Consider the following 26588-nt stretch of genomic DNA (forward strand, 5'->3'; position numbering starts at 1 on the left):
ATCAAACCACTGAATCATTAAAGTTTGCATTGATACATATTTTCATTATGTAAAAATATTTACAGAACTTTTGCTAACTTATTTTTTTTTTGCATAACAAGAATGGGTAATATACATCCTGCAACATACCATTTACACAAAATGCTTTATTAATATTTAAATTATTTAAAAAACAATTTTGCAACAGACATTATCCTTTGTAAACTTTGCCCAACACAAACCATTAAGTGTAGAGAATGCTAAAAGAAAGTATACATTAGAATTAAATAGAATTTAATCATTAATTTAAAAATGGTGAAATGAAGCATATATTTTCTTTAAAAAAAAACAAACCTTTAAACAGTTATACTTAACACCACTTTGTTTTTTCAAAAATCAATTCATAGTAACATCATGTAAAATATCCGTAATAACAAGAAAATATAGAAGAAATATCCTACTTATTTATGATAGCTTCATTGATTCCCAAGTGTATGTTACAAAGAGGGATTGCTGAGATAGAAAATGTAAGAAAGAAATGCCAGAAAGAAAAAAAATCAGTAAACAAAAGCCTCTTTTCAACTTTATTTAATCTTATAGATCAATTTTTAAGAAAACAAAAAACTATAATAAAAAATATTGTGAATGCAACCTTAGAAAATTACAATTACCTGAACTAGCTGACTGATTCTATCATAATGTCTCTCTAAAATAGATATTATTCAAGAAATCAGAATATATATAAAAGTTCAAACTACATAGAAATTAAAACCAAAAAAATGTTTGATCTGTGCCTGTAATTATAACTGTAATTTGTAACAATGTTTAAAAAATTAGAAATCTACTATTTCACCTGTGTAAGGTAATAAAGATTCTACTATTTCTTTGATGTTTGGGAAATCCAAAAGTTCATCTGCACTTTTTTCTTTAAGGATTGCTGACAAGACTTAAAAAATAAAAACAACTTTGTTTTGTCAACAACACTATCACTTAAACATTAAAACATTTTCATACAATATCAAAAACAGTTTGATTTGATTGAATGCTTTCAGAATTACTTGAAAAATTTAAGTAAAAGGAATGTTTTTGGCCATGCTAAAATTTAATTTAAAAAACACTTTTAAAGCTGAAAATGTCATTAGCATTTTAAATTGCAATGGTTTATATTCATTTTGATTGAACAATTACATCTAATGATGTTAGAACAATTAGGTGAGGAATTACATGAGATTACATATGATAATACTGAGATTGGCAAAGAACAACAAAACAAGTACCCAATTAACTCAAGAACAAACTTGCAATACTCAGTGGAATGAGTGTTAACAGGTAACAAATGTGCTTTAGCTTTTTTGCAAACAAATGGTTTGTTTGCAAAGAAGCTAAAGTATATTCGGAAGTTTTCTGGATATGAAATACTTTGAGATAATTTTTGTAGAGAGTTTTTTTTAAATTATGAAAATCTTTAATGTAATTTTAATTAGTAATTGATAGTTGTAATACCTGTTAAGTAGTATGTGCTAATTAATACTATTAACACATGCTAATGGTATGATTACATATTCTTTAGAGCATTCTAAATGTGATGCACAAACCTTTAACATTCATTTATCACAAAATTTAACATATAGTATTCAAATAGTATACATTTTTTTATGTTTTGCCTGTAAATGAACTTTACCATCATTAAAATAATATCTAAAGATCATAAAAAACAAGTTAATAAGTTCATAAAATCATTGACTCTTGTAAGTTGTTCATAAAACCACTGACTCTTGTAAAATGTTTTTTTTTTTCTTAAATATTTACAAGTGTTAGGCTTATACTTATTTTATTACTTTTCTTATTTTTCTTGGTCAAAACACACCCCAAGAAAAAACTGAAACTATTTTTCAGTTTTTATATCCTTGAGACTTTGTTTCTCTCTACTTTAAGTTTAAGTAAAAAAAAAGAAAAACTTACCAAACTGTGAGACTGGTGCATGTTTGCTATTTGTATTCCAGCTGCATATAAAGGTAAGTAGTTTATCTGCAATAGGAAAATTTAAAAGAACTTCATCAGAGAAAATATTAAAAATATTGCAGTTTATCAACCACTTAAAATATGCATTTATGAAACATACTTAACTTAAATTCACAAAAAACTAACAATAAAAAACTTAGAGAACAAATTAAATATATATATTTAATTCTGCTCACTAACATCTAAAATTAGATAAAATTAAATGCATACTTAGCTGCTCATTATCAAGCCCAGATACAATATCTTGTATTTGTGTAGAATCTTTATCAAGTATATCTATAATATAAATAGAGGTTTATGTCTAATTTTTTATTAACATTATTTTTTTTTTTTTTAATAAATTCAATCTTTAAAATCAGAGTTTAACTTAATCTTTTTTAAATCAAATTTTAAAATTAAAAATGTTTTAACCTAAATTAATTTCTTTAAAAAAACAAGTAGAAAAATAGAAAAAAACATTTTAGCTGATAAATATATTTTAAAAAAAATACTTTCTGGATGGTTTGATTAGAAAAACAGACCTCTCAAACCATATCTGCTATATCCAAAGAGTGTAGTTAGTAATAACTTATAGTAGATGAGATTATCAGATTCTAATGAATTGTGGTATTTTTATTTATCCACCAGTGCCCAGTTCAATTTGAATACGCCAAAGTGAGTTTATGAAATGCAATACTCCAATGATTGACAAATAATTTGAATTACAAAGGTTTTTTAATTTCTTTTTAAAACAATTGTTCTAATTTTATGAGATATAAATAAGAAAATATTAGACTTTTTCTCTAAAACAAAAAATACGCTGTTTTGATACTCTTACATCAAGCTTAAAAGAAAGTGAATTTTAAAGATAACTTCTTCAAAATAAATGTTTTACAAGTGTTTAATAAAACACTGAAAATGTAAATAAGACAAAAAAGTTATCAAAATTTTTCTCAGGCTGCAATGAGAACTTTAGCAAATGTACTCTAATATTTTTATTATCCAAAAAAGGACTAAAAAGCAGTGATCTGCTAATAAAGTAATAAAGTCTTGAAATGAAAACCAGGTCTCAAATCAACTTTGAATCTAATTGTAAAATCTTATCTCCAGTATTGAAAAGTTTATGAAAAGTTTATTAGACACAAATAATAAAGTCTTGAAATGAAAACCAGGTCTCAAATCAACTTTGAATCTAATTGTAAAATCTTATCTCCAGTATTGAAAAGTTTATGAAAAGTTTATTAGACACAAATAAATCAAACACAATTTTTCTTAAGTTGTGAAAATGTTAGTTTTATAATTTTGTTCCTTATAATTTTAGAATCTTTTTTTGGATTAGGATCTTGTTTAAAGCTCATGTGATTTCCTCATAACCTTGTTTTAAACAGCTTTATTTTAAATTCGTATAAAGATTATTTTGCATGAGCATCATTTTGAAAATGTAATTAGATAAGAAGTTTTGCATATATTGTATATTAAAGAGTTAAAATGATAGAAACTTATTGCTTATTCTGACAGCATTCTTTATATTTACAGGTAATTTTTGTGATTTTATGTGTGCGATTTATGCAACTAACTCTAAAACCTTTGTTTTCTATGAAATCGCCAATCGTCAAAAGAACCAAAAAAAAAAAAGTTTTGAAGCTGTCAAAGTAGATAGAACTTTTACATTTTTTCATATTTGTATCTGATGTTTTTTTTACATTAACATAACATTTACTTAACTCACTTTTAGTCTATTGCTTTTATTGCTTAACAGATATATTATAAAGCAAGTAAATCTAACTGACAGAAACTTATAATAAATATATATTTTACCTATTTTTATAGTAAAATTATAAGTTTTGAATAAAACATTTACTGATTTCACAAATTTAACAGATAATTTCTAATCAAGTTTATACATCCTTAACTTAGTTTTACTAAAATAATATTAAACTGGTGTTTTTCTATTCAAAGAAACTTATTAGAAACAGTTAGCATAATTTAAGATGTAAAACAGCTATATTCTAAAGTAACCCGCAGTTTATTGCATAAAATTAGTATAAAGATTGCTTTAACCGTAACCCGTTTCCTTAAAGAATTATTTTACAAATAGGTTCTTCATTGCAAGTTGTGCAGATTGGTAATTAAAAGAAATTTAAATTTAACTAAACAGAAATAGAAAACATACCTTTAAAAATACTTAGTACCCTGAATGGTTGTTCCAATCTTAATGCCAATCCAATAGCCTTTTCAAATTGTTTGTTTTGGACTAAATTTAATAATTGTTGCTCACTAAACATGAAATACAATCAAAATCAAATATTACTTTTATAATATTTCAATAAGTATATAGAAGGGAAATGTAAAATTAAGCGCACTTTTCTACTTTTAAGTTAGCTTTTTCTTCTTCTTCTAACAAAAGCTTTTCTGTAACATCCTAATAAAAAAATAAAATTTTTAACTAGATTTTTTCATTAATTCACTGAATTCTTGTATTTTATCAAAACACTTTTAGAAAAACTTTTACAAGATTAAATATAAAAAGAAACATTTTTTTTAGAAATTGTATTAAACAGATTTTTCAGTATTCTTTTCTTTTTCAATTACACCTTTTATAAAAATATATTCAAAATATTGTGAAATGATTTAGAATCATTTTGATTCAACTCTACTGTTATATAACAGAACATACTTTCCATATTTTTACTGTAGAATCACTGCCACCTGATACTACTGTACTTTCTTCTTTATTCACTGCTAAACACCAAATCTAAAAATTAAGCAATAAGTCTTAAAATTTATATAATACATTTATATAATTAATAAATATATATAATATATATATAATAAATAAATTTATATAATACATTTAAAATAAAAAATTTCACATTAAATATAAATGCTTAAAAAATCACTCTTTGCTTTTTACTGTTTATTTTATTAAAAGAATGATTGTATTACTTTCATCGTGTTACCTTTTCATCATGTGCTTCAACTGTTGTTATACATTCATTGTTACGAATGTTCCAAACTTTAATTAGTCCTTCAGAGCCACTAAAATAAATAATCCATCACAAATAACTTTTCAAATAAAATGAAATTCAAAGATGATAACAAAAACAAACTATAATAAATTTGAAATATGTTAAAAGCTCACCTAGAGATAAGTTGCATTCCCTTTAGAAGAAATCTTACTTTTAAAACAGAATTACTGTGACCTTCAAATGTCTAAACGAAAAATATAATATTATGCTTACAGTACATTTTTGATTGTTTTTTCATTTTTTAAAATTCAATATTTATTATTATAAAAAGCGTTTAAATTTCCTATAGGATAGTTTAAACAAAAAAAACATTCAGATTTATAGAAACAAAATGGTCATTTTTAATACCTTAACACAGGTAAAATCAGAAAGTGTCCACAACTTGATTGTGGAATCTGCAGAGCCTGTTGCAACACATTGATCAACAGGTGAGAAACATGCACACCAAATACCACGCTTGTGACCACGCAATGTACCAAGTAAAGTGCCAGATTTAAATTTCCAGATCTTGTAAGTTGCAAAATAGTTAATTTTATCATTAACCAAAAAATATAATATAATTAATACAAGTTACTTAAACACAACATATCTTTTTTATGTATGCAATATTAGCAATATAATAACTATGAATATAATAATTGACATACTTTTGCAGTTTTATCTTGTGACCCTGATACAAGTATTTTGTCATTTGGTGAGATACTGACTACATTAACATCCTAAAAACATTGAACAATGGATTAACACTTCATCTTAACAGCATTAAATAATGGAGAAACACTTCAGAGGTTTTTTAGTAATTTAACCCATTGCTAAACCACTTAAAAAAGACAATTTTTTTTTATTCTCTTGCACTAAATAGGTGTGCAGTTATAATTTAATATAACTTCTTCATCAGATATAATTTTTCTATTTTTGTAAAACTTTTATTTTAATAGTTTCTTTTTTATACCCCTTTCTTAAAATTGACTTATTATAGAAACTTATTTTGAATGAACAAAATGTTTGTTAAATTAGTTGATATACATCCAACTTTAGTCTAAATTCAGAAAAAAAATCCAATTCAACATAAAATAAGTTCATATTTGTCCCAGTGTAACCTGTTACCACCATCTCAAATCAAATCATCTAACATAGAACCTTGCTAATGGTAATCAAAAATTAATATTTAATTGAGACTGAACACCTTTTCACTTTTTTTAAACACTTTATGGTTATCATTGTATCACAAGCCTAGGTCTTGAGTTAAATTTGTACTTTTATTATTTGTTTGAAAAACATCCCTCATATATAGCTTTTACAAAAATTGCTTTATTGCTTATACATACCGCAAGGTGGGAAAAAATTGCTTTATTGCTTATACATACCTTTTAAGGTGGGAAAATTAAATGGATTGCGGTATACATACCGCAATCCATTTAATTTTCCCACCTTAAAAGACAGGGGACAGGATTTTTTAAAGGGATTTGCAGGATTGATTTCATACAAAACCTATAAGTTAATTAAATGTTCCAATAAATACACAAACTTTCATGTCATTTATAATTGTTATAAAATTACTAATAATATTATTTTCAGATAATAAAAACTTTTATTTTTCTTGGGAATCAAAAAAGTTGGTGAAACTATTTGAGTACAAAAACAAGAGTAAAAGATATGCAATTTCTAAAGTTATTTAATTTTATATTATGTAATACTATGTTTAAAGTTATAGAGCCTTTTGGTAAATTCAAAATATAGGTTTCACTGACTCACTAAATTCTTGTATTTTATTAACACTTTTAAAAAAAATTTTACAAGATTAAATATAAAAAGAGAAACTATTTTTTATAAATTTTTATAAACAGGTTTTTCAGTTAATCAATTACACCTTTTATGAAAACATATTCAAAATATTGTGAAGTTTTGGTTGTATAACTTAAACCATGGCTTGATCGTCCATAAAATCCAGCTATTAAATCATGAGATAAACAATTATCATGAGATAAACAAATATCATGAGATAAACCATATCAAAACTTAATTAAATAATTTAGAAACATTTGTTATTACTATTGCGTTTGCTGTTGTTGAAAGATTGTAATTATTTAAAAGTCAACTTATAGTTGCAGAAAGTTAATTTTTTCTAAATGGTTGCTATTAATCCATCTAAATCCAGCAAGAGTGAAGTCAAGAAGTGACAATCAGTAAATCAATACTATCATCATTTTCAATAAACATTGTAAAAACCAAGCTAAAGGTGATGTAAAACATATTCCAGCAGCCCAACATAGGAAGAGCAGACATTCTTGAACTGCATCCCTTTTTAAAAATATTAAACTAAGTACTTATGAAAGAAGGAATATTTGATAAAACATCAAAAGAATTGAACTAGCAAGATCATCTTATGCAGGTATTTACAAAGGTTAATGCAATGAGACAATTTAAAACAGACAATGAAGACTTTTAAAATGAACTATTGATACTTCACTCTAATAGTTAGAAGATAACTAATAAAAAAAAATGAAGTACTACCTTAAAGAAATTACACTTGGTATCCTAAAATTGCCTCAAAGCTTTAGTAATTTTTATCATGGTTTAACTGATGAATATAATTTATGCTATGCCTTAAAACTAAAAGAAGGTTCTTAAATACAATTATATGCAACATTATAGCTGATCACAGCTATAATAACAAAAACAATTTTATGGAAGAAAATCTGGTGTAGTAGCACTTTTGAAAAAAATATTTGGAAAGAAGAATTTTCCAGTTCTTCAATATATTGGTAGATTGCATCACATATTTGACCTTGTTTTAAAACATTCATAGACCACATTCTGAGGCATTATTAGTACTATTTTGTTAAAAATAATGTGTTTCCAATAATAAAATGTAGTTGCCTACCTATTGTGAGTAATGCCAAGTAATGCCAAATTCTAGGGTTATCCTTGCTCTTCTGGATTTTATATTACTTCTGCATTACCATATCATACTTTTAGTAATTTATGATTTTATTAGCAGGAAATGGTTAGACATTAGGTTTTACAACCAAAATTTCAATCAAGAGTGAAGAATTGTCTCCTGTTGTAGGGCCCTATAAAAGGCACAAAGTTCATTCAAAATGTACTGGATACCAGAAACCACTGTAAACACTGCTTATTGAGGCTAGTGATTACAAAACTTATTAATCACTTAATTAAATAATCTTGCATTTTTATTATACAATTTATCAGCTGGAATATGACTTTTTTATTTGATTACTACATTAAATTTTGAAAAAAAAAAAAAACAAAACAGAAAAGCAACACTAACTCTTTTATTACTAGATGCAGTAAACATTTTCCTCTTTTCCTTTTAACATATTCTTTACATTCCTACCTTGTGGATGGATTGTGGGACAGGACATGGATTTATCATACTACTTATTAGATGTTTAATTTGAAACTGAATACTGCATTCTTTTTAATAATCCTGTTCCCAAGGAACAGGATTATTAAAAAGAATGCAGTATTCAGTTTCAAATTTATCATTATTTAATATTATGCAGTACATGATACTGGTATTGTGTTGGTACAACATTCTTTGATTAAAAATAAAAATGACACATCAAAACCAATAACAAATTTACAGTTAAAATTAAATTATTAATAATAAAACCAAGCTTTTATAAAGTTTAAACTTTTACAGAAAATGTAATAAGCTTTAAAGAGATAACTTATTTTCTTTTAGTTTTCTCTTTATGAGCTTTGAAATAACAAACTTAGTGATATACTTTTGTTTTTAGTTTTCTTATTTAGCAAGATAATTCATATATCTCTTACATTTGTAAATATAATGCTTTAAACAATCTAAGAAAAAAATAAAGATAACCTTTACTGATTCAATTATTGTTCTTATTTAGTAAGTGAATTTTTTTTAATATGTATACTCTTGCCAAATTTTTTTTAGATGCTAGAAAGACCTCATAATTACTGTAAAAGTCAGGTAGCTGTAAACCTTACTGACTTAGACTTTGGTATTGGTGCTCTACAGACAATAGTTGGAGTCAAATATTATCAAGACTAAAATGGAGAAAGAAAATTTAACACAAGGGGCAACATTCAATCTATCAACAGGTGATGAACCAGTTCAGGTTACTGTAGGAGTTTTAGATTTAAAATCAGAAGGAATCAAATTTGTAAATATGATGGTTTATCAGATGCTGCTGACTCTAGACTGATTACTAAAGTTGAGTGGGATGGAAACAACTCCAACAAATTACTTGAAAAATTAGATCATTAGGTGTGATAAAGGAAACCCCAATAACCAACATCTGATATTATAATAAACTGTTTGCTTTTAAATCAGTAAAAGATGCAGCTTTTGGAAAAGATATGAAACCAGAATTTGAAACAACTATCAACAATTTTGCTGACATTTTAAAATCCCTACAAAAAAAAACATCCTTAATGTAAACATAGAGGGATTAACCTTGTCAACATTGAAAATATATAATTGTGAACCATATTGAGCACATTGAACATAGAGAATAATTAAAAAAGCTGCTGTCAATTTTAACACAAGAACAGCCAAATAATATTATTGTTGTAATCTCATTTTAAAATCTACGAATTTAAAAAAAAAAAGATGAAAATTGACTTTTTTTTATACTTAGCAGGAAATTTTGATTTCAAACTGAATTGCTTCCAATTACTATATGTTAGTGTAGAGACTATATTAATCAGAATTTTTTAGTTGACAAAAAGTTCATCCTGGTGGTCAAATTTCTTAGCACTGAAAAATCAAAAGTTGATTAATCAATAACAGTGTACAAACAAAAAACAAGAAAATTGGTTTTAAAAAAAAATTTTTAATTTTCAATCTCTACTTTTTACATGTGCTACATGTAAAATATGAAAAGTACTTAGGACATCATGAAGACATAGAAAGTTTTTTAAATTTTTCTAAAATAAAAATAAAAAAAAAAAAAACTTTTGTGCAATTACACAAATCTACTTTTTGCTTAGAGGGGAAGGTTTTTAAAATAATAATCTAATTGAAATTAATATTCTTCTATTATAGCCTATTTCTTAGCTTATAACACTATGGCCTTATGAATTTGTGAAAAGGTTATCAACTTTCTATTAAAACAAACAATAAAATGTGTTTTAATCAAAAAGCATTTTAAACTAAAATGAAATTTTATTAAATGAAAGAGTTATTACACTAAGAGTCACTATAACATATCATTAAAATATAAAATGGTTAACATTGAGTTAATATTTTATTACCTTGTCATGAGCCTTCTCTGTCCATTTCACATGCAAACTAACGCATTCATTTTTCTAAAAAAAAAACATTGATCATCTAATTAACTTTAGAAACACATTTTTATTCTTCATATCTAAAGATTACTTAAACTAAGATGAAAAAAAAAAACTTTCTTTCAAAAGATTCTGTGCAATAAATCATATTTTTCTGCATATATATTGCATCATAAACACAGGTGACTTTTAATACAAGCAAACAGTATACAGTGGCAATTTAAAGAAGATATAAAATAAAAAATTTCAATTAAATACATAGTAGAAAGGCAAACAGGTTTAAAATTGTGAGTAAAACTTCTACAATTAAATATTTAACAAATTGTGTCAAACAAATACAAAAGGTTTTCAAAACTACAAACTTGTATTTTTAGTGTTAAAGTTTTTTATTGCAATGTGGGTAAACAATTTATTTCTTATTGTACCTGATTGCTATTGATTTGCTAATTAATGAAAAAATCTGAAAGTATTATATACACTTCAGTAAAAAAAAAAAAAAACTCAAATAAAGTCAATTTACCAGGAGTAAAGAAGGTAATTTCCAACATTTTAATGTAAGATCCTGGCTTCCAGTTACTAAATAATCTGTTGATAGGCTAAAAAATATTTTTAAAAAGTTTTTTCAATAAAAAATTGAATCCTTTAAAGAGAACTTTTCTTGTGTGATTCAAACAAAACAACAAACATTTATGATAAATTTAACAAGACACCAAAATAAAAAGCCTTTTTTAAAACCATATTTGGCAATGTTTGAAAGAGGAACAGATAAAGAAAAACGTCTAATAATTTTGACGCAAGGTACTTAAAAGCCAAAAATTAAAGTTACATTACATACAAAAAAATACATTACATACATTAAAGTTACATTACATGCAAAAAACTTTTGTGCAATTACACAAATCTACTTTTTGCTTAAAGGGGAAGGTTTTTAAAATAATAATCTAATTGAAATTAATATTCTTCTATTATAACCTATTTCTCAGCTTATAACACTATGGCCTTATGAATTTGTGAAAAAGTTATCAACTTTCTATTAAAAGTTATCAATTTTCTATTTAACTTTCTTATTAAATAAACAATCATAACTATTATGGTTTATATGGTGCATTGATGTTAAATCAAACAGAGGTTTCTTCTAGTTTCTTTCATTAAGTATCAAGATTTACTCTGATATACCTTCATTAACATTTAGACACTCTGCCAAATTTCTTAGTGAGTCCTTAGATCAATTCTTGAAGGTTTTTTTAGTGTCTTTTTGCATTCTCTTTTCAGTGGAGTTCATTTTTTAATGGGGCCCAGCTATTATTGAATTTGAAGCATTCTCTTCAATCCCACAAAATAGATGTCTTTCTCTTTTAACTATATCAGTCATGCTCTTCTGGCAATGGTAGACTTTTCTTTGGTTTTGAACCAATCAGAAAATTCAATTTGTTCAGTAATAGTATTGTTGAACAAAAACATTTGATGGATCATTCAACAGGTTTTAGGTTTTATCATCTATTAAGTGAACATTCAAATTTGCTTTACTCATCTTTTCTTCATTTAAATTTTTTTCTTTATTTCTTGCTCTTTGTTTTTAGAGTTTGTTTTTGTTTCTCAGCAATTTGTGCAACTATTTTTTGTAGTAAAATTCAAAACACTCGTTCTGTTTTGATATTTCATGAAAGTAACTTTCAAATTTTAAGATTTCACTTCTAATTGATAGGCTTTTTACCTTAGTATTTTCAACAGATTTTAACATTTCTGGGTTGTTAACATGGGTCTGCCTTTTTCTCACTCAAAACCACATAGGTTATTAACATTATATTTACTTTTTCCAGTGAAACACCTTCTTATCAGACATGCTTTAGTGGTATATTTGTTGATCAAACATATAATGAAAAAAACCTTTTTTTTTTGTATTTAATAGTTAATTAAACATAATCAGTGAAGACATGTGCCACATAGTGTATGCTACTTTCTATTTTATCAAAAATTAGTAGATATAAAAAATTGGTCAAGGTTACTTTTTATAAAAGATATCATATATAAAGGTGCAACAAACTTGTTGATTACTTACGTTGGCCAAGAGACAGTACTGACTGCATGAGTATGACCATTACCAACTGCAACACAGCAAAACCTATCTTGTTCCTCATCTTTGCACCAAACTCGAATAGTATTATCCTAAAGTAATATTCATTTTAAAAATTTATCAAATTTAAAAAAATTTCTTTTAAAACATTTTGAATAAGAAAGTAATAAACTTTTGTCAGATACAATTTTAGATGACTTGATTTTGTATTATTGATTTTTAAAAGTAAAATTTTGAAAAAATTATGAAACTGTTTCCTTTTAAATAAAAATTATTTAAATTAAAAATTATAAAAACTCAAAATTTATATTTAAACAAATTTAAAATTATTTAAATTTAAACTGATATAAAGCTTGAATAAAAAATTAAGATTTAATTGGAGGTGATATGTAAGCTTTAAAAAATAAATCAAAGTTTCAGTGAAAAAGAACTGACACATTTAAGACAAACTAATTTCTCATAATCATTTTCATTGAAATCAAGAAAAAAAACAAATTTAAAAACTACAAAACAAAAATACTTTGGATGAAGAAGCTAAGTATTTGCCATTAAAGCTTGTGTCAATTGACAGAACAATATCTGAAAAAATTAAAGTAATAATAAAGTTGAGCCATAACTTTGAACCCATATGCTGAATTAAAATCAAAAGAAATAGGAAATACAGTTTTATACAATTTAACAAAAAAATGAGCACTACAAGAAAATTACAACTATGTTCTTGTAACCATATTAACTACTGAATTACTAAATTACAGAATTACCATAGAAAAATACTTACCACTATGTCCTTGTAACATATGAGATGAAAGATGGCCTCTCTGCATAATATTAATTTGCTTGCTATTAGTTGCCATCCCAATATACTCTTGACTTTCACCGTAAAATTTCAGATCCAAAATTTCATCAAAATGGCCAACAAACTGTTTGATGAGAATAAAAACAAATAGTTGAGTACAAGCTTTTTAAAAAAGCAAAAAAAAATTGTAAATTTTTGCTTTTTACATTATTACAAGTTTTAACCATAACTTTTTATTGACAAAATTAATAGTTTATATATTTCTAAATTGAATACTGGTAAATTTGTAAACTTTTTATACAAATTAATTTTCTGTTATCATCTATTTAACTTGTTTTGCTAAACAGCTACATAAATAGAAAGATAGCTTGCAAATTATTCACCTTAACTACTAGGAACAATAAAAAAAAATCATAATTGCACATAATATGGCCTCTTTTATAGTGAATTTTGGTGTTAGTATGATCTATGGAAGATTTCAGATTTATAGATCCACTGCTAAGCCTTGAACTTTGGGTTCAAAAAGTCACTTTTTTGTATAGAATAAGGTTCCATGATTATTAGAAACTTGTAAAGAGTCAAGAAACATTTATAAAGCTGCCATGGTATCAAATTTTAGCACAAATTTCTGATAACTTACACCAAACTGTAAATTGTATAAAATGCCAAATAAGAAACAACTCTGGTGCATCATGGTCAGAAAAACATTTAGTATGAGTATCTATCACAATCTGTCACATTGCTTTACCTTTTTTGTAAGAATATGGCATCTTTGGCCAAGGAGTTTTGCAAAGCTGAAGAGCAACAGCTTGTTGAACACTTTCCAGTAAGCCATTATCATTGAGACATAGTATAACAAATCTTTCAGGTAACAGAAATAATTTTGCAGTGAGCTGAGGCATGCATTAACAGAATTAGGGCTTCTAGCTATGTGTTGAATTATATCATCAATTACCTGTAAGTCCTGAGATGAAGTAGCACCTGCCACAGAGTTTTTAGTAAACTAGATTATAATATTGAAATGAACTCACTCATTTGTTTAATAACAACTACCTTGATAACAGACACCAAATTAGGTGCAAGAGTTGGAATTTATGAAAGTACAAGGTCAAGCATTAAATAAATAAATGCACTTGAATACAATACTAAGCTTAACATGGTATTTGTAATCTGCTTAAAAAAACAAATGGTTCTCAAGATTAGTTTAAAGAAATGACAAAGCTTCAGAATCCTGGGTTAAATTTAAAGATTTAGTTTTATACATCTAACTAAATAATCATGGTAACACTTTATCTTGATTGACAAAAAAGACCTTGGCTCATCTTTATATATCTAAAGATCTGTGTAACATATCCCCTTCCTCAATAATTTATTCCAACTCTATATCTATTTTTCAAACAGTGGCTCAGCTGGACCTAATTTTTTTGCAAAAATGTTTAAAAGAAAAAAAAAAATGGGATGACAAGACTTATTTTAAATTTTTTTTAGTTTTAACTTGCATGAGATATCAATAAAAAAAGTTACATTTAATAAATTGTGGTAAAGCTCATACATATGGTGCCTGTATCTTAACATTTTCATGAAGCTCCCCTTGTACTTTTCTAGTTGTGTACAAATACCATTTAACCATTCATTTTTTGTGGCAGTTGTGTTAGAGAAAAGTTATATTAAAGAAAAAAAGATAAACATATCAAAAAAATCCCACTCTTATAGGATTTCTTAAATTGTTTAGCTTGTGTGCTTGCTTCACTGTTGTCTGCAGGAACAAAGCCAATAGGTTGAGCATCAGAAATGCCTGAACATTTAATGATAACAGCCAATCTCTCAATTTTTTTTCTGCCCTGACCTCTAGTTTATCTTTGTATCCAAGAGTAGACATTTGTCTTAGGTAAGATTTTCCATCTTTTTTTGATCTTTTGAGCATCTTTATTAACTTTTTACTTTTCCTACCTCTGTATACTGCTGTGAGATTGAGAAATCAATATGACCTCTACTATTATTTATGATGGTAGTCAGTATTGCAACTGCTGAAGTTGAATAGCTTTCAAACCTTGACAAAATATCTCCTATTTCCTTCCTAGATTCTAAAAGGAAGAAAATCAGGACAAATGGTTTTTTTGCAGGAATAACAAAATCTTAATTTCCTCCTTTCTTTGTTTTTGAATAAAGTGCTCTTCTTTATATCAATATTAGGGTTTAGCGATGGGTCTTATTAGCATCTAAACTCATGATATTAGCACCTAAATTCATGATATTAGCACCTAAATTCATGATATATTTTTATATATAGTATTTTTACAATTGTTTACAAACTCTTTTTTCAGGCCCTTAAATAAAATGCGGTTCCATGCTAAAAAGTTAGCATGAAACCATATTTTATACAAAAAAGCAGTTTTTAACATTAAATATGCAAGGCTTAGTAGTGCACCTATGAGTCTGAAATTTTCCATGATACTATTGCAAAATTTATAACAAAAGAAACCATGGTATGCCTTTTGCTGTACTTTTTTAACAATCCCCAAATGACAACCATTAGTCAATGTTATAAACGTGTTACGCTCGTGATTTACGCAGTTTCTAGCGTAAAAACAAAAAAATCGATTTCATAAAACTTTTTTGGCGTAACTTACGCTGGAAGCATCGTAAGTCACGCTCAAAACTGTACGACAAAAAGTCCAGCGTTAGTTCAAATTTTTGTCGTAATGATATATGGCGCTGTGCAATATCTATGTTTTTTTTTGTTTTGATTAAGTATTAGAAGGTAAGTGGCGTCCTCTAACTTTTTTAACAGAAGATAATACTAATAAAACAAAGTTTATTCTTTGCCATTTGCGATTCAAGGTAAAAGTATAATTGGTTTATATTATATTATTTTTAAGAAAAAATAAAAATATTTTAAGACTTAGAAATTGTCTATTTTTAACTACCGATTTTGAATTCCCAATTAGTTTGACGACATCAGGCGGTGGCATTAAATTATTCCAGTATTTCCCAAAGCAGGGCCCAAGCCAATCAAGGGAGGGGGAGGGGGCAAAAGAATCAAGAACTTATTAGAAAGTCACATACATATTGGAAAAGTCTATATTCAACCAAAACTTTATGAATTAAAAAAATATAAGTTTAAGATTTAGTTGGTATAAAAGATGAAGTGTTAAACATTTATCTATGATATTAGATAATTAAATAAAATTTTTAAAAATTATTACCTTTTCAATTTATAAATTGTTATTGTTATTGTTATTGCAAGACCAAAAACCTTGTTGTTTTGTCCGCCAATTTGAATCACAGACATCTAAAATATTCAACTCATAGAGTTGAAATCTTATGACACACTTGAAACAAATGACGAAAAGATTACGATACGATGCAATACGCTGAAAATTATTTATAACATTGAAAAACTTTGTCACGCTGAAATAGTCGTAGCGTAACATTTCCATCGTAATTACGACATTTCTAGCGTTAGGCTAGAAAAAGTTTTATAACATTGACTTCATAAGAGAGATCCTAGTTGATCACTATAATGCATTACTGTTTCAAAGTTTATAAGCTGACATTTATAATTTTAGTGTTTGCTTTTTAAAGATCTTGAACAAAATTTTATAATAAAGAATAAAGAGCATGGTTAACAAATATTGATAGCAGTTTTTTATACTATAAACACAAAAATTAACTTTAAAATATCAGTACCCTTTAAGCATACCTTAAAAATGGGTTTTAATGAATTGGGGTCATACACAATAATGTTGTGCTCTTCTGTTACTACCACCAGTCTTTCAGTAGTATTATCAAAATGAAGTTGAACAATATTTGACTCAGAATTTTCTTTTTTTGTAGTGTAAACACAAGCACCACCAAGTAAACTCCAAAACCGCAAAGTACCTAAATTCATAAACAACCTATAGTTATTCTACTATACATATAACTATAATTATTATATTTAAATTAACATTATAAAAAATATGACAAACACAGGGTTCAAATTATCAACTATAAAACTTGTACTTGAAAAAATTGTAGTCAAAGAACATTTGTTCAAACCCACGATTTACATATCAGTTTTATAACTTTTTTTTGAAATTTAATTTACAATTCTAGTTAATATTAAAATTAAAATTTACAATTCTAGTTAATATTAAAAAGTCTGGAAAATATACCATTTTCTCCTGCAGTTACAGCAAACTCTGTATCTTTCATATCAGTTTTTTTCAACAATGACTTTTCTTTAGGAATAATTACTAAGCTTTCGATAGCCTTTAACCAAAGAAAAATTTTTAATTTGTTTTTTAAATAAGTTTTTAAAATGTAAACTTTTTGTTGTATTAAAGGAATACTATTTATTTTAAAAATTACCTCAAAAGTTGGAACTGTCCTAATTTGTTTTCTAGAATTTAAATCCCAAAAGACTAGAACTTTGTCTCGACCAGCACTACAAATAAACAAAGAACAGTTACATAAAACCTATAAATAATAGAAACTAATCTATGGGATGATAAAGAATAAAAATTAATAATGGTTCAAACATTAAAATGGTTGAGGTTTGGTAACTTATTGTTCTTATCTTTATCCTTTTTTTTTTAACAATTTCAATGTAAGAATAGTTTAGATATTTACAGATAGCTATAAAGAGTGAGGAAATAAATTACGATTGAGAATACTTGAATCATTTGAAAGTGCATATATAATTTTTCAAGAAATGATTTCCATCTGGAAAATTAAAAGCCATTGTAGACCAAATTATTAAGTGTCTTTCTGGAATAAATTTAATGGTCGCACAAGTTATTTTAGATTAAAATTATACTATTTTAAAAATTTTTTATTTTCTTGTAAAAACAATACTATTTGAGTAATTGAATTATAGCACGTTTAAAATTTCTGTGAATTAAAAATTTCTAATAAATATACATTTAAAAAAAAATTTTCTTCCTACCTTTAAACTTAAAGTATTTTGCAAATTTAAAGAATCCACGTCTATTTGTTTGGCATTAGAATAAAATTCATACTTTTGTTATTTCTATAAATATACTTACTTAACTTAGTTAAATGATTTCTATAAAAAATATAAAAGTACCTAACTAGTGCATCTTTTGAAAATTCCAATGATGTAACTGGGCTGTAGTGTCCATCTAGTACTGACACACATCTTCATGAATACAAAAACAAAATTTATCTTAAGTGTAAAATTTTTTCAAATTAAGATCATAAAACAAATATAAGGTCTTACTTGCTAGTATGCAAGTCCCACATGTATATTTTTCCATCAACTGAAGCGGATATTAAGGAGAACTTCTCTGCACAGGGATGAAACTTAAGAACGCTAAAGAAAATAATTTTTTCACTGTAAATACTTAAGTTTATAAATTAAACTTTATTTTACATATTATTGATAAAATATTTTATTCTTTTATTTTTTTTTTCTTTTGTTTATAATTTTTTTTTTTTTTTTTTTTATTCTTTTTTTAAGACAATACAAAAATCTTGTAAAACTAGCAAATTTATTTAATGAAAACTCTTGGCCATATAAAAACTTGCTGTGGTAAAAATGCAAAAAATGTTACATTATTTCAGGGGATTAGTGTGAGAAATGCCTGTCATGTTATGGCCATATGAGTTAGATACTAGAAAATATTCTTATGTAAGCATTTTTTGAGTGTTGTAAGAGTTCAAGTCAGTCACTTTAAAAAATATTTTCTGTAAGTAGATGGTCATAATGTATTTATCAAAAGTTATTTACACCTATTGCTTATGAGAGAAAAACAATATCATCTTCTGAACAACCTACTTTTAATAGCATTAGTTAAAGAAATTAAAGAATTAAATTTAGAATTTAATTAGAACTAAATGAAGAGATTTAACATTATTGACCTTTACAAAAAAATAAAACAAAATCTTTTAACTAAAAATCACCTGATTGAACCTTGAGACCCTTTAAAGTTATGAGTGTAGTACTTTTTTATTATATCATAAACTTTTATTGTGGTATCACTGGAACCTATATTAGATTTGTACATTTAAAAACTTTTTACAGAAATTAAAAAAATAAAAACTTCATAAATGTGTGTGTGTGTGTGTGTGTGTGTGTGTGTGTGTGTGTGTGTGTGTGTGTGTGTGTGTGTGTGTGTGTGTGTATCTGTATGTATGTTTGTCTGTCTGTCTGTCTGTCTGTCTGTATGTATGTATGTATGTATTTATGTATGTATATATGCATTCATGTAAAAACACACACATACACTGCCTCAATTCTATAATAAAATTAAATTTTTTTGTATTTAAATTTTGCATGGATAAAGCTTTACAAAGTTATTAGAAGCAATCAAATAAGATGAAAAAGATAAATTGACTTGTAACAACAATTAATTATCTTATCAAACACAAAAGATAAAGAAAACTCAGAACTTAGATGTCACATTCCAAAAAATTTTTTTTTTTTTTTTTTTTTTTTTTTTTTTTTTTTTTTACATACGCAACCATATAATAAAAATCTGTGGTAAAATCTTGTTGATATTAATTTTAAAAGATTAATTCTAAAAGAATTAGTTTTTGGTTAACAGTACCTTGCTACTTGCATTTTGTACTTCCCCCAATCATGAATTCAAAACATTTCTCTTTATGGACAGCAATTAAATTGTGGGACCTGACAAGTTTTGACTGGGAATCAAAATTTGTCCAGTAGTTTCTGTAGATGCATCAAGATCCAGTGCAGATCTTCTTTTACTTGATATTTTAGATGCAGTATAAATATGATTTTGTTGTTTTTAAAAGTGTTTTAATTTTTGTGCTCTTAACTATTTTGTTTATTTTTTTCACTTTTTAGCTTCCCTCATTTATTTCCATATACATTTTATTTTTTTTTATCTGTTCTTGCATTAGAGCCTTTGGGCATTTTGAATTAAATTTAATCTATATAGAACTAACCTAATTTGTACAGAACTAAAGTAAAAAAAAAAACTAAAAAAACTTGTTTTTAAGCAAATACAAACAAAAAAAAAAAAAGAAAATTGTTCCAAGAAGACAAATACATATAATAAGCAGGATAAAATAAATGTGTGCTATTGTTATAAAAACTTGGGTTACATTATAGACATGAGACAGTGTAAAATTATATATATATATTATTTTGTAAAATTTGTTCAAACTATTTTTTACCTGTTGCTAAAAGAGTTGATGAAGAATCAAAAGCCATTGCTAGAACTTGAGTTTTGTGGGAAACCTATAATGATATTTGTAATTTTAAAAAGATATTAAAAATATATATATATATATTTATATATTAAAAACTTTTTAATTACATTCTTATTCTTATAAACATTCAAATACATTTTTAAGGGTCATGAAAAGAATTTAATTCATCAAATTCAATTATTTATTCAGAAAATACCATATATATATATATATATATATATATATATATATATATATATATATATATATATATATATATATATATATATATATATATATATATATATATATATATATATATATATAAAACGAAGAAACAACAACTATGTATGGTACTTAAAGTTTCATGCCTAGCGGCAATCATCAGCCATGAAATAAATGGTAAATCATCAGCCATGAAATAAATGGTATTTCATGGCTGATGATTGCCGCTAGGCATGAAACTTTAAGTACCATACATAGTTGTTTCTTCATTTTATATATATATATATATATTGCTCTATTTATACAAAATATTGAGCACTCTTATACGAACAAGAGATATTGTATTTGAAAATAATACAACTTGAAATAGCTATATATATATATATATATATATATATATATATATATATATATATATATATATATATATATAATATATATATATATGGTATTTTACGTGGAATAGCCCATATATATATATATATGGGCAATTCCATGTAAAAGATGAAAAAAAAAAAAAAAAAAAATTTCACAGCAACATATAATAACCGCATTAAATTTATTTTCCAGCTATTTAAAAATACCTTTAAGAAAAAAATTTATTAAAAAAATCATTTTATCATACTATAACATACTTTTAAAGTTGTAAGGGTTATATGAGCATTTTTTGACATTTACATATAGTCATGTTGTGAAGTGTTGAAAAAAGATTCAGTGCTGTTTTTTTAAATAACTATTAAGTTTGACTAAAAGGCAAAATTAAACATTATGCATAATATTTTTTATAAAAACGAACTCAAACTAGGTCTATAAGAAGAGCATATTAATGAAAACAAGACGTTATGACCGTCACAAAAAAAAGTCGAAAAGTTTTTTCTATGCTTCGTATCAAACTTTTTAAAACTGCAACCATGGTAAAAGTAAAGATACTTATACATACTTTATCATCGTTTCAAAAAAAAAACATTAAAGTGCTTTAGATCCTCATTTCAACATGTTACTAAGTACGTTACGACCATCACAATATGCTGGTTTTCCCATCACGGCTTTTTTACTTAAAAAAAAAACTTTAAGCGCGAACGATTTAATTCATTTCAAACGATTTACATCATTAAACATCTTATTACTAAACTTGTTAAAGTTTTTTTTGAAACTTTGAGTAACTAATGAAACTTTGATAGTAAACTATTGAAAGTTTCTTTGCCCAAAAACAGAGACATGGATACCTTAATCACCTATAGTTGATGGATTAAAGAAGATCATCGCTGTGTACTCAGTCAACATTAAAAAAAACATAAAAGGTATTTTTAAACATTTCCGTGACAATTTACTAGAGTTTACTGAGCATCATCTCACTAAAAAGCACCAGTCTGAGCAATAATGCAGTCAAAAAGAAAATCTCGAACCAGACCAAATTTTGATACACTTTGATTATTCACAAAACTATACATGCGGTTATCAGGATGCTGTTTAAGCTGCTTATTGGTCGCAGTCAACTATTGCCTTATTTACAGTTGTAATCTATTGTTACCAATTAGAGCCAAAATCAGTTGTAATAATATCCGACGATAATGATGAAACAAAATGCGCCACTACTACATAGTTAAGTGAAATACTTGACCTCTATTGCATTGATTATATAAAAAGCTATATTATGGAGTGATGGTCCATGCACTCAATTCAAAAATAGGTAGATGGCTAAATTCATACAACATTGCTCTGTCATATATCATTTTCAAAGTATAGAATGGAACTTTTTTGCTACCTCTCACGGTAAAGGAGTAGTTAATGGAGTAGGAGGGTCATTAAAGTGATTTGTTTGGAACATGGTAAAATCTCGTGAAGTGGTCATCTTAAGCGCTAAAGACTTTCTCTTAGCATCAAATGGGTGCAAAACGTATGTTAGATTTTATCAACATAGAGGAATTTTTATCTAAGCTGGGCCTTAATAGCTGATAAAATAGAAGAAGTGAAAGTCGTTACAAATATTACCAAAATGCATTTCTGGCAAGTAAAAAATGGAAAGTTTTTGGTTTCAAAATTCACTAATATTTTGTGATGGGGTTGCAGAACAATTTTAAAGCTTATATATTAGTAAAAAAAATTTACTATTCTAAGATATTTTTTTCCTATATTGGATTCCCGGCTCCTTAAAACATTTGCGAGGTATATGAAAGTACATACTCCTAGATATTGAGTTGTATTAAATAGAGTTAATAAGAATATTATAATAGAGTTAAAGAACACAGCAAAGGATTTTTTCTTTCACTGAGTAGATGGCTGCATAAAGATTGACAAAGTTTATTTGTTTAGATTTGTCAAAAAGTAAGCGTTACGACCGTCACGCTGCATTAAGTTGATTTATCAAATAAGCTGAACACTTGAATGATTTAACTTTTGCATACTAAATTATATAATAGTATTTAACATTTCTGGAAATTTTCATGTAAATACCATTCTTGGTTAATTTTTAATGGCTAAAAAAGCGTCAAATGTTACGACCGTCACTTGCGTGGAATTGCCCATACATATATACATATATATATATTAGACATGTCCAAAAAACAACTTTTTTAAAAAATGTCTGAGCACAGCTGCTAAATGTGTTCTATGTAATAAATTAATACTAAATTTAAAAAATTTTTGAATAAAAAAAATTTTTAGGGGTCGCTCAAGACCCTTAAACATCAGACGAGTCCCTAATATTTTGAAAAAAAAAGTTTTTTAAAACCATATCATGTTGGTTCTCAAAAGAAGTGAAATTTTATAAAAATTTCAAAAATAATAAAAAAAGTTTATAAAAAACACAAATTAAAAAGTTTATTAAAAAAAACTTTAAAAATATGCACTTTTTTATTTTTTGTTAAAAAACGATAGTTTTTAATTCATAAAATTTGAACTGGTAATTTTTATATAAAATAGTTAATATTTTTGAAATTTTTATAAAATTTCACTTCTTTTGAGACCCAACATGATATGGTTTTAAAAAACTTTTTTTTTCAAAATATTAGGGACTTGTCTGATGTTTAAGGGTCTTGAGCAACCCCTAAAAATTTTTTTTATTCAAAAATTTTTTAAATTTAGTATTAATTTATTACAAAGAACACATTTAGCGGCTGTGCTCAGACATTTTTAAAAAAAGTTGTTTTTTGGACATGTCTAATATATATATATATATATATATATATATATATATATATATATATATATATATATATATATATATATATATATATATATATATATATATATATATATATATATATATATATATATATATATGAGACAAGACTTAGATTTTTAAAAAATCATAGAGAAATACCTTCCAACGCCTGATGAATTGTCTTTGACTTAGACTAAACTGATGTAGTAACAGAGCTTTGCATGCAGTCACTAAAATCTATAAGATATAAACACAGTTTTTAAATATAAACATAAACCCATACCATAAAATAAAACATAATTTGTTATTTTATTAGATTTTGTAGATAACTATTTGGAATAACTACAGATGAATTATGATATAAATACACTTGCGCAGAATAATTTTTTAAAATAAGTTATCAGAAGATGTGATTAACAAAGTTATTCATACTTCAATTCAAGTTTCAGAAGATGTGATAAACAATGTTTCAAAAAAAAATGTTTCTATGAAGTTTCTTCAATAAAAAATTGAACCTAATTTGTGGAGTTTTTTATTTTCAATATTTTCATGTAACTCAAGGAAACAAAGTTTTTGTGCAGGAAAAACTATGAGTTGAATAAACAAAAATGTTTGCTTCAGTGTAATTTACATCAACTTTTTATGCAGTTTATATTTGTTTAAACTTCAATCATAAGTGCTGATACAAAGTTTATTTTTGGTTGAAATGCAATTCTTTCAGTAGCAGCATTTAATTAGATTATAAAATAGAAGAATTTATGTCAAAGTTAGTTTTTGAATAATAAAAATTTATAGCCCATAGATATAAATTCTACCCTACCACCATAAAAATACATTTACATAGAATAAAAAAGAAATTCATAGTTGCAAAATTAGAAAATGAGTTTAATTGGATAATTTGGATATAACATTTGATAATTTATAAAAAACAAAATAATTCTTATTAGCTCCTTGAACTTAAAACTTTTCAAAATTAATAATAATAATTAAGAAACAAATAAAAAATTAATATTAATAAATTCTTCAAATAATTTCAAAAAGGAGATAGTAAATTACTTCATTATCAGGAGATATTGTAAAACAGCTAATATCACTTCCATCCTGAAAGTAAAAAATTGACTCATCAAATAATTTTTGATTTAATAACAAATTAAGAGCTCAAAATAACTTTTTGAGAAATGAAATTTTAATGAACAGACTAATAAAGAACTTGCATCTTTCAGTTGGTAGATTCTTTCACCGTTTGAAAGATCTAATGCATTCACCACATCACCACAAGTGCATAACATTTCCACACCATTTTTTGATAACTAAACAAAAAACTGAGGTAAAACTTTGTAAAATGAAAAACTTGTTTATAAATCACCTAATGACATGGACTTTAAAATTTACTTCAATCAGTTAGAAATAATACGTTGAAACCATAGGACTATGAGCTATCAAGAAGTATGGCTAGTTTTATTTTTAAAAAAGTGTGACATTTTAGGGTATAATAATCAAAAATATCTACCATTTCTTGGTGTAAATGTAAAATATATCTAAAACATAACTTTCTACAATTATTTCCAAGATAAGAAGTTTTTTGCATCTAAGAAACTGTTAAAATAGTTTTAATTGTATTAAAAGTTAGAGTTAAAAAAAAACTTGAGATCCTTTAACTTTTAAATGAGGATTTAAACTATTTTTAAAAACATAAAATCTGTGGTAAATAATAAAGACTTCTCACATGTGATATGCCTCCAGTGTAAAAGGATTTAATCGTCAATTCCAACTCATAACTAAAATATAATTTTATTTTAAAAAATCAAGATAATTATGTAATATAGACAACTCTAACTTATATCAATAATTCAATAACTTATAGCAAGTCAATAAATTATAACTAAAAAATCAAACTAATTTTTGAAATTCAATAATAATAATAACAATAATAATAATAATAATAATAATAATAATAATAATAATAATAATAATAATAATAATAATAATAATAATGATAATAAGAATGATAATAATAACAATAATAATAATAACAATAACAATAATAATAATAATAATAATAATAATAATAATAATAATAATAATAACAATGATAGTAATAACAATAATAATAATAATAATAATAATAATAATAATAATAATAATAATAATAATAATAATAATAACAATAATAACGATAATAATAACAGTAATAATGTTAATAAAAAGGGTAATAGCAACAGTAAAAATGACATTAACAAATAATAAAGATAGTAATAGATATAAGAAACGAACAAAAAGTTTTTAAACTAAAGAATAGATAGAACTCTAATTTCCGACAACAATAATTTATCTTTTTTTTCTCTCTCTCTTTGATTAATGTTCAATACAAAATTCAGTGTATTGTCAAATCAATTCTTAATTTTAACATTTGTGATAGTAAATATGTTTGTAGACATAATGGCATACAGTATTCTGCTTACTTTTTTCTGAGAGGATCTACAGCCATTATTCAAACAAGATTAATACTGGATAGATGCTTAGTTTTTATCTAAAAAATAAAGTTCGTATGCTTAACAGTCCTAAAGAACGCTAGCACCCTATATATGATAAGCCAGACACCTTAACTAAAACGTACATGGGGACAACTGAATAGTTAAATTACTTTGTGATATTAACTCTTTAAGAATATTTAGTAAATTTTTATATATTTATTTAAAAATAATAGGAATTGGCAACAAGGTCCATGTGGTATTTTTGCCTCGCTTCATCATTCCTAATAATTTCTCGATTTCATCAAATAAAAAGTACGGCGCAAACTAATAAAAGTCCTCAGAAAAGATTGCGAATTCAAGTAATTATTTCAATAAACTATTTTAATACATAGTGATAAAAATT

The 26588-nt window shown here is 25.4% G+C and overlaps 1 protein-coding gene across 1 annotated transcript; it reads right to left on the minus strand.

The window, feature by feature from the left end:
- Positions 1 to 23: 23 nt before the first annotated feature.
- Positions 24 to 26315, minus strand: LOC145189215 (transducin beta-like protein 3). The gene is made up of 30 exons (XM_090088385.1): positions 26174 to 26315; positions 25438 to 25489; positions 24926 to 25021; positions 24768 to 24812; positions 23871 to 23948; positions 20309 to 20372; positions 19070 to 19154; positions 18387 to 18479; positions 18234 to 18305; positions 17516 to 17591; positions 17320 to 17416; positions 16866 to 17044; positions 13145 to 13286; positions 12887 to 12945; positions 12352 to 12458; positions 10813 to 10888; positions 10260 to 10313; positions 5657 to 5728; positions 5358 to 5516; positions 5123 to 5193; positions 4941 to 5019; positions 4658 to 4735; positions 4344 to 4402; positions 4154 to 4257; positions 2212 to 2277; positions 1942 to 2007; positions 833 to 925; positions 651 to 685; positions 441 to 492; positions 24 to 239 (listed from the first exon to the last, which is right to left on the minus strand). The coding sequence occupies exons 1-29, from the start codon at positions 26197 to 26199 to the stop codon at positions 445 to 447; spliced, it is 2331 nt and encodes a 776-aa protein (XP_089944511.1). The 5' UTR covers positions 26200 to 26315; the 3' UTR covers positions 24 to 239; positions 441 to 444.
- Between the last annotated feature and the right edge of the window lie 273 nt (positions 26316 to 26588).

This window comes from Hydra viridissima, unplaced genomic scaffold, assembly GCF_058129835.1.
Source record: "Hydra viridissima isolate aposymbiotic clone 2 unplaced genomic scaffold, HvirCarnegie_v1 scaffold_5, whole genome shotgun sequence".
NCBI lineage: Eukaryota > Metazoa > Cnidaria > Hydrozoa > Anthoathecata > Hydridae > Hydra > Hydra viridissima.

Bases quoted from the DNA above. Each gene is read 5' to 3' on its own strand.
- LOC145189215 (XM_090088385.1), bottom strand. From the start codon at position 26,199: ATGGCTGTAGATCCTCTCAGAAAAAA. The intron at 25,490-26,173 runs GTAAGCAGAATA...ATTATATTTTAG, and splicing joins GTAGATCCTCTCAGAAAAAA to TTATGAGTTGGAATTGACGA. The intron at 17,592-18,233 runs GTACTTTTATAT...GTTTATTTGTAG, and splicing joins TCAAAAGATGCACTAGTTAG to TGCTGGTCGAGACAAAGTTC.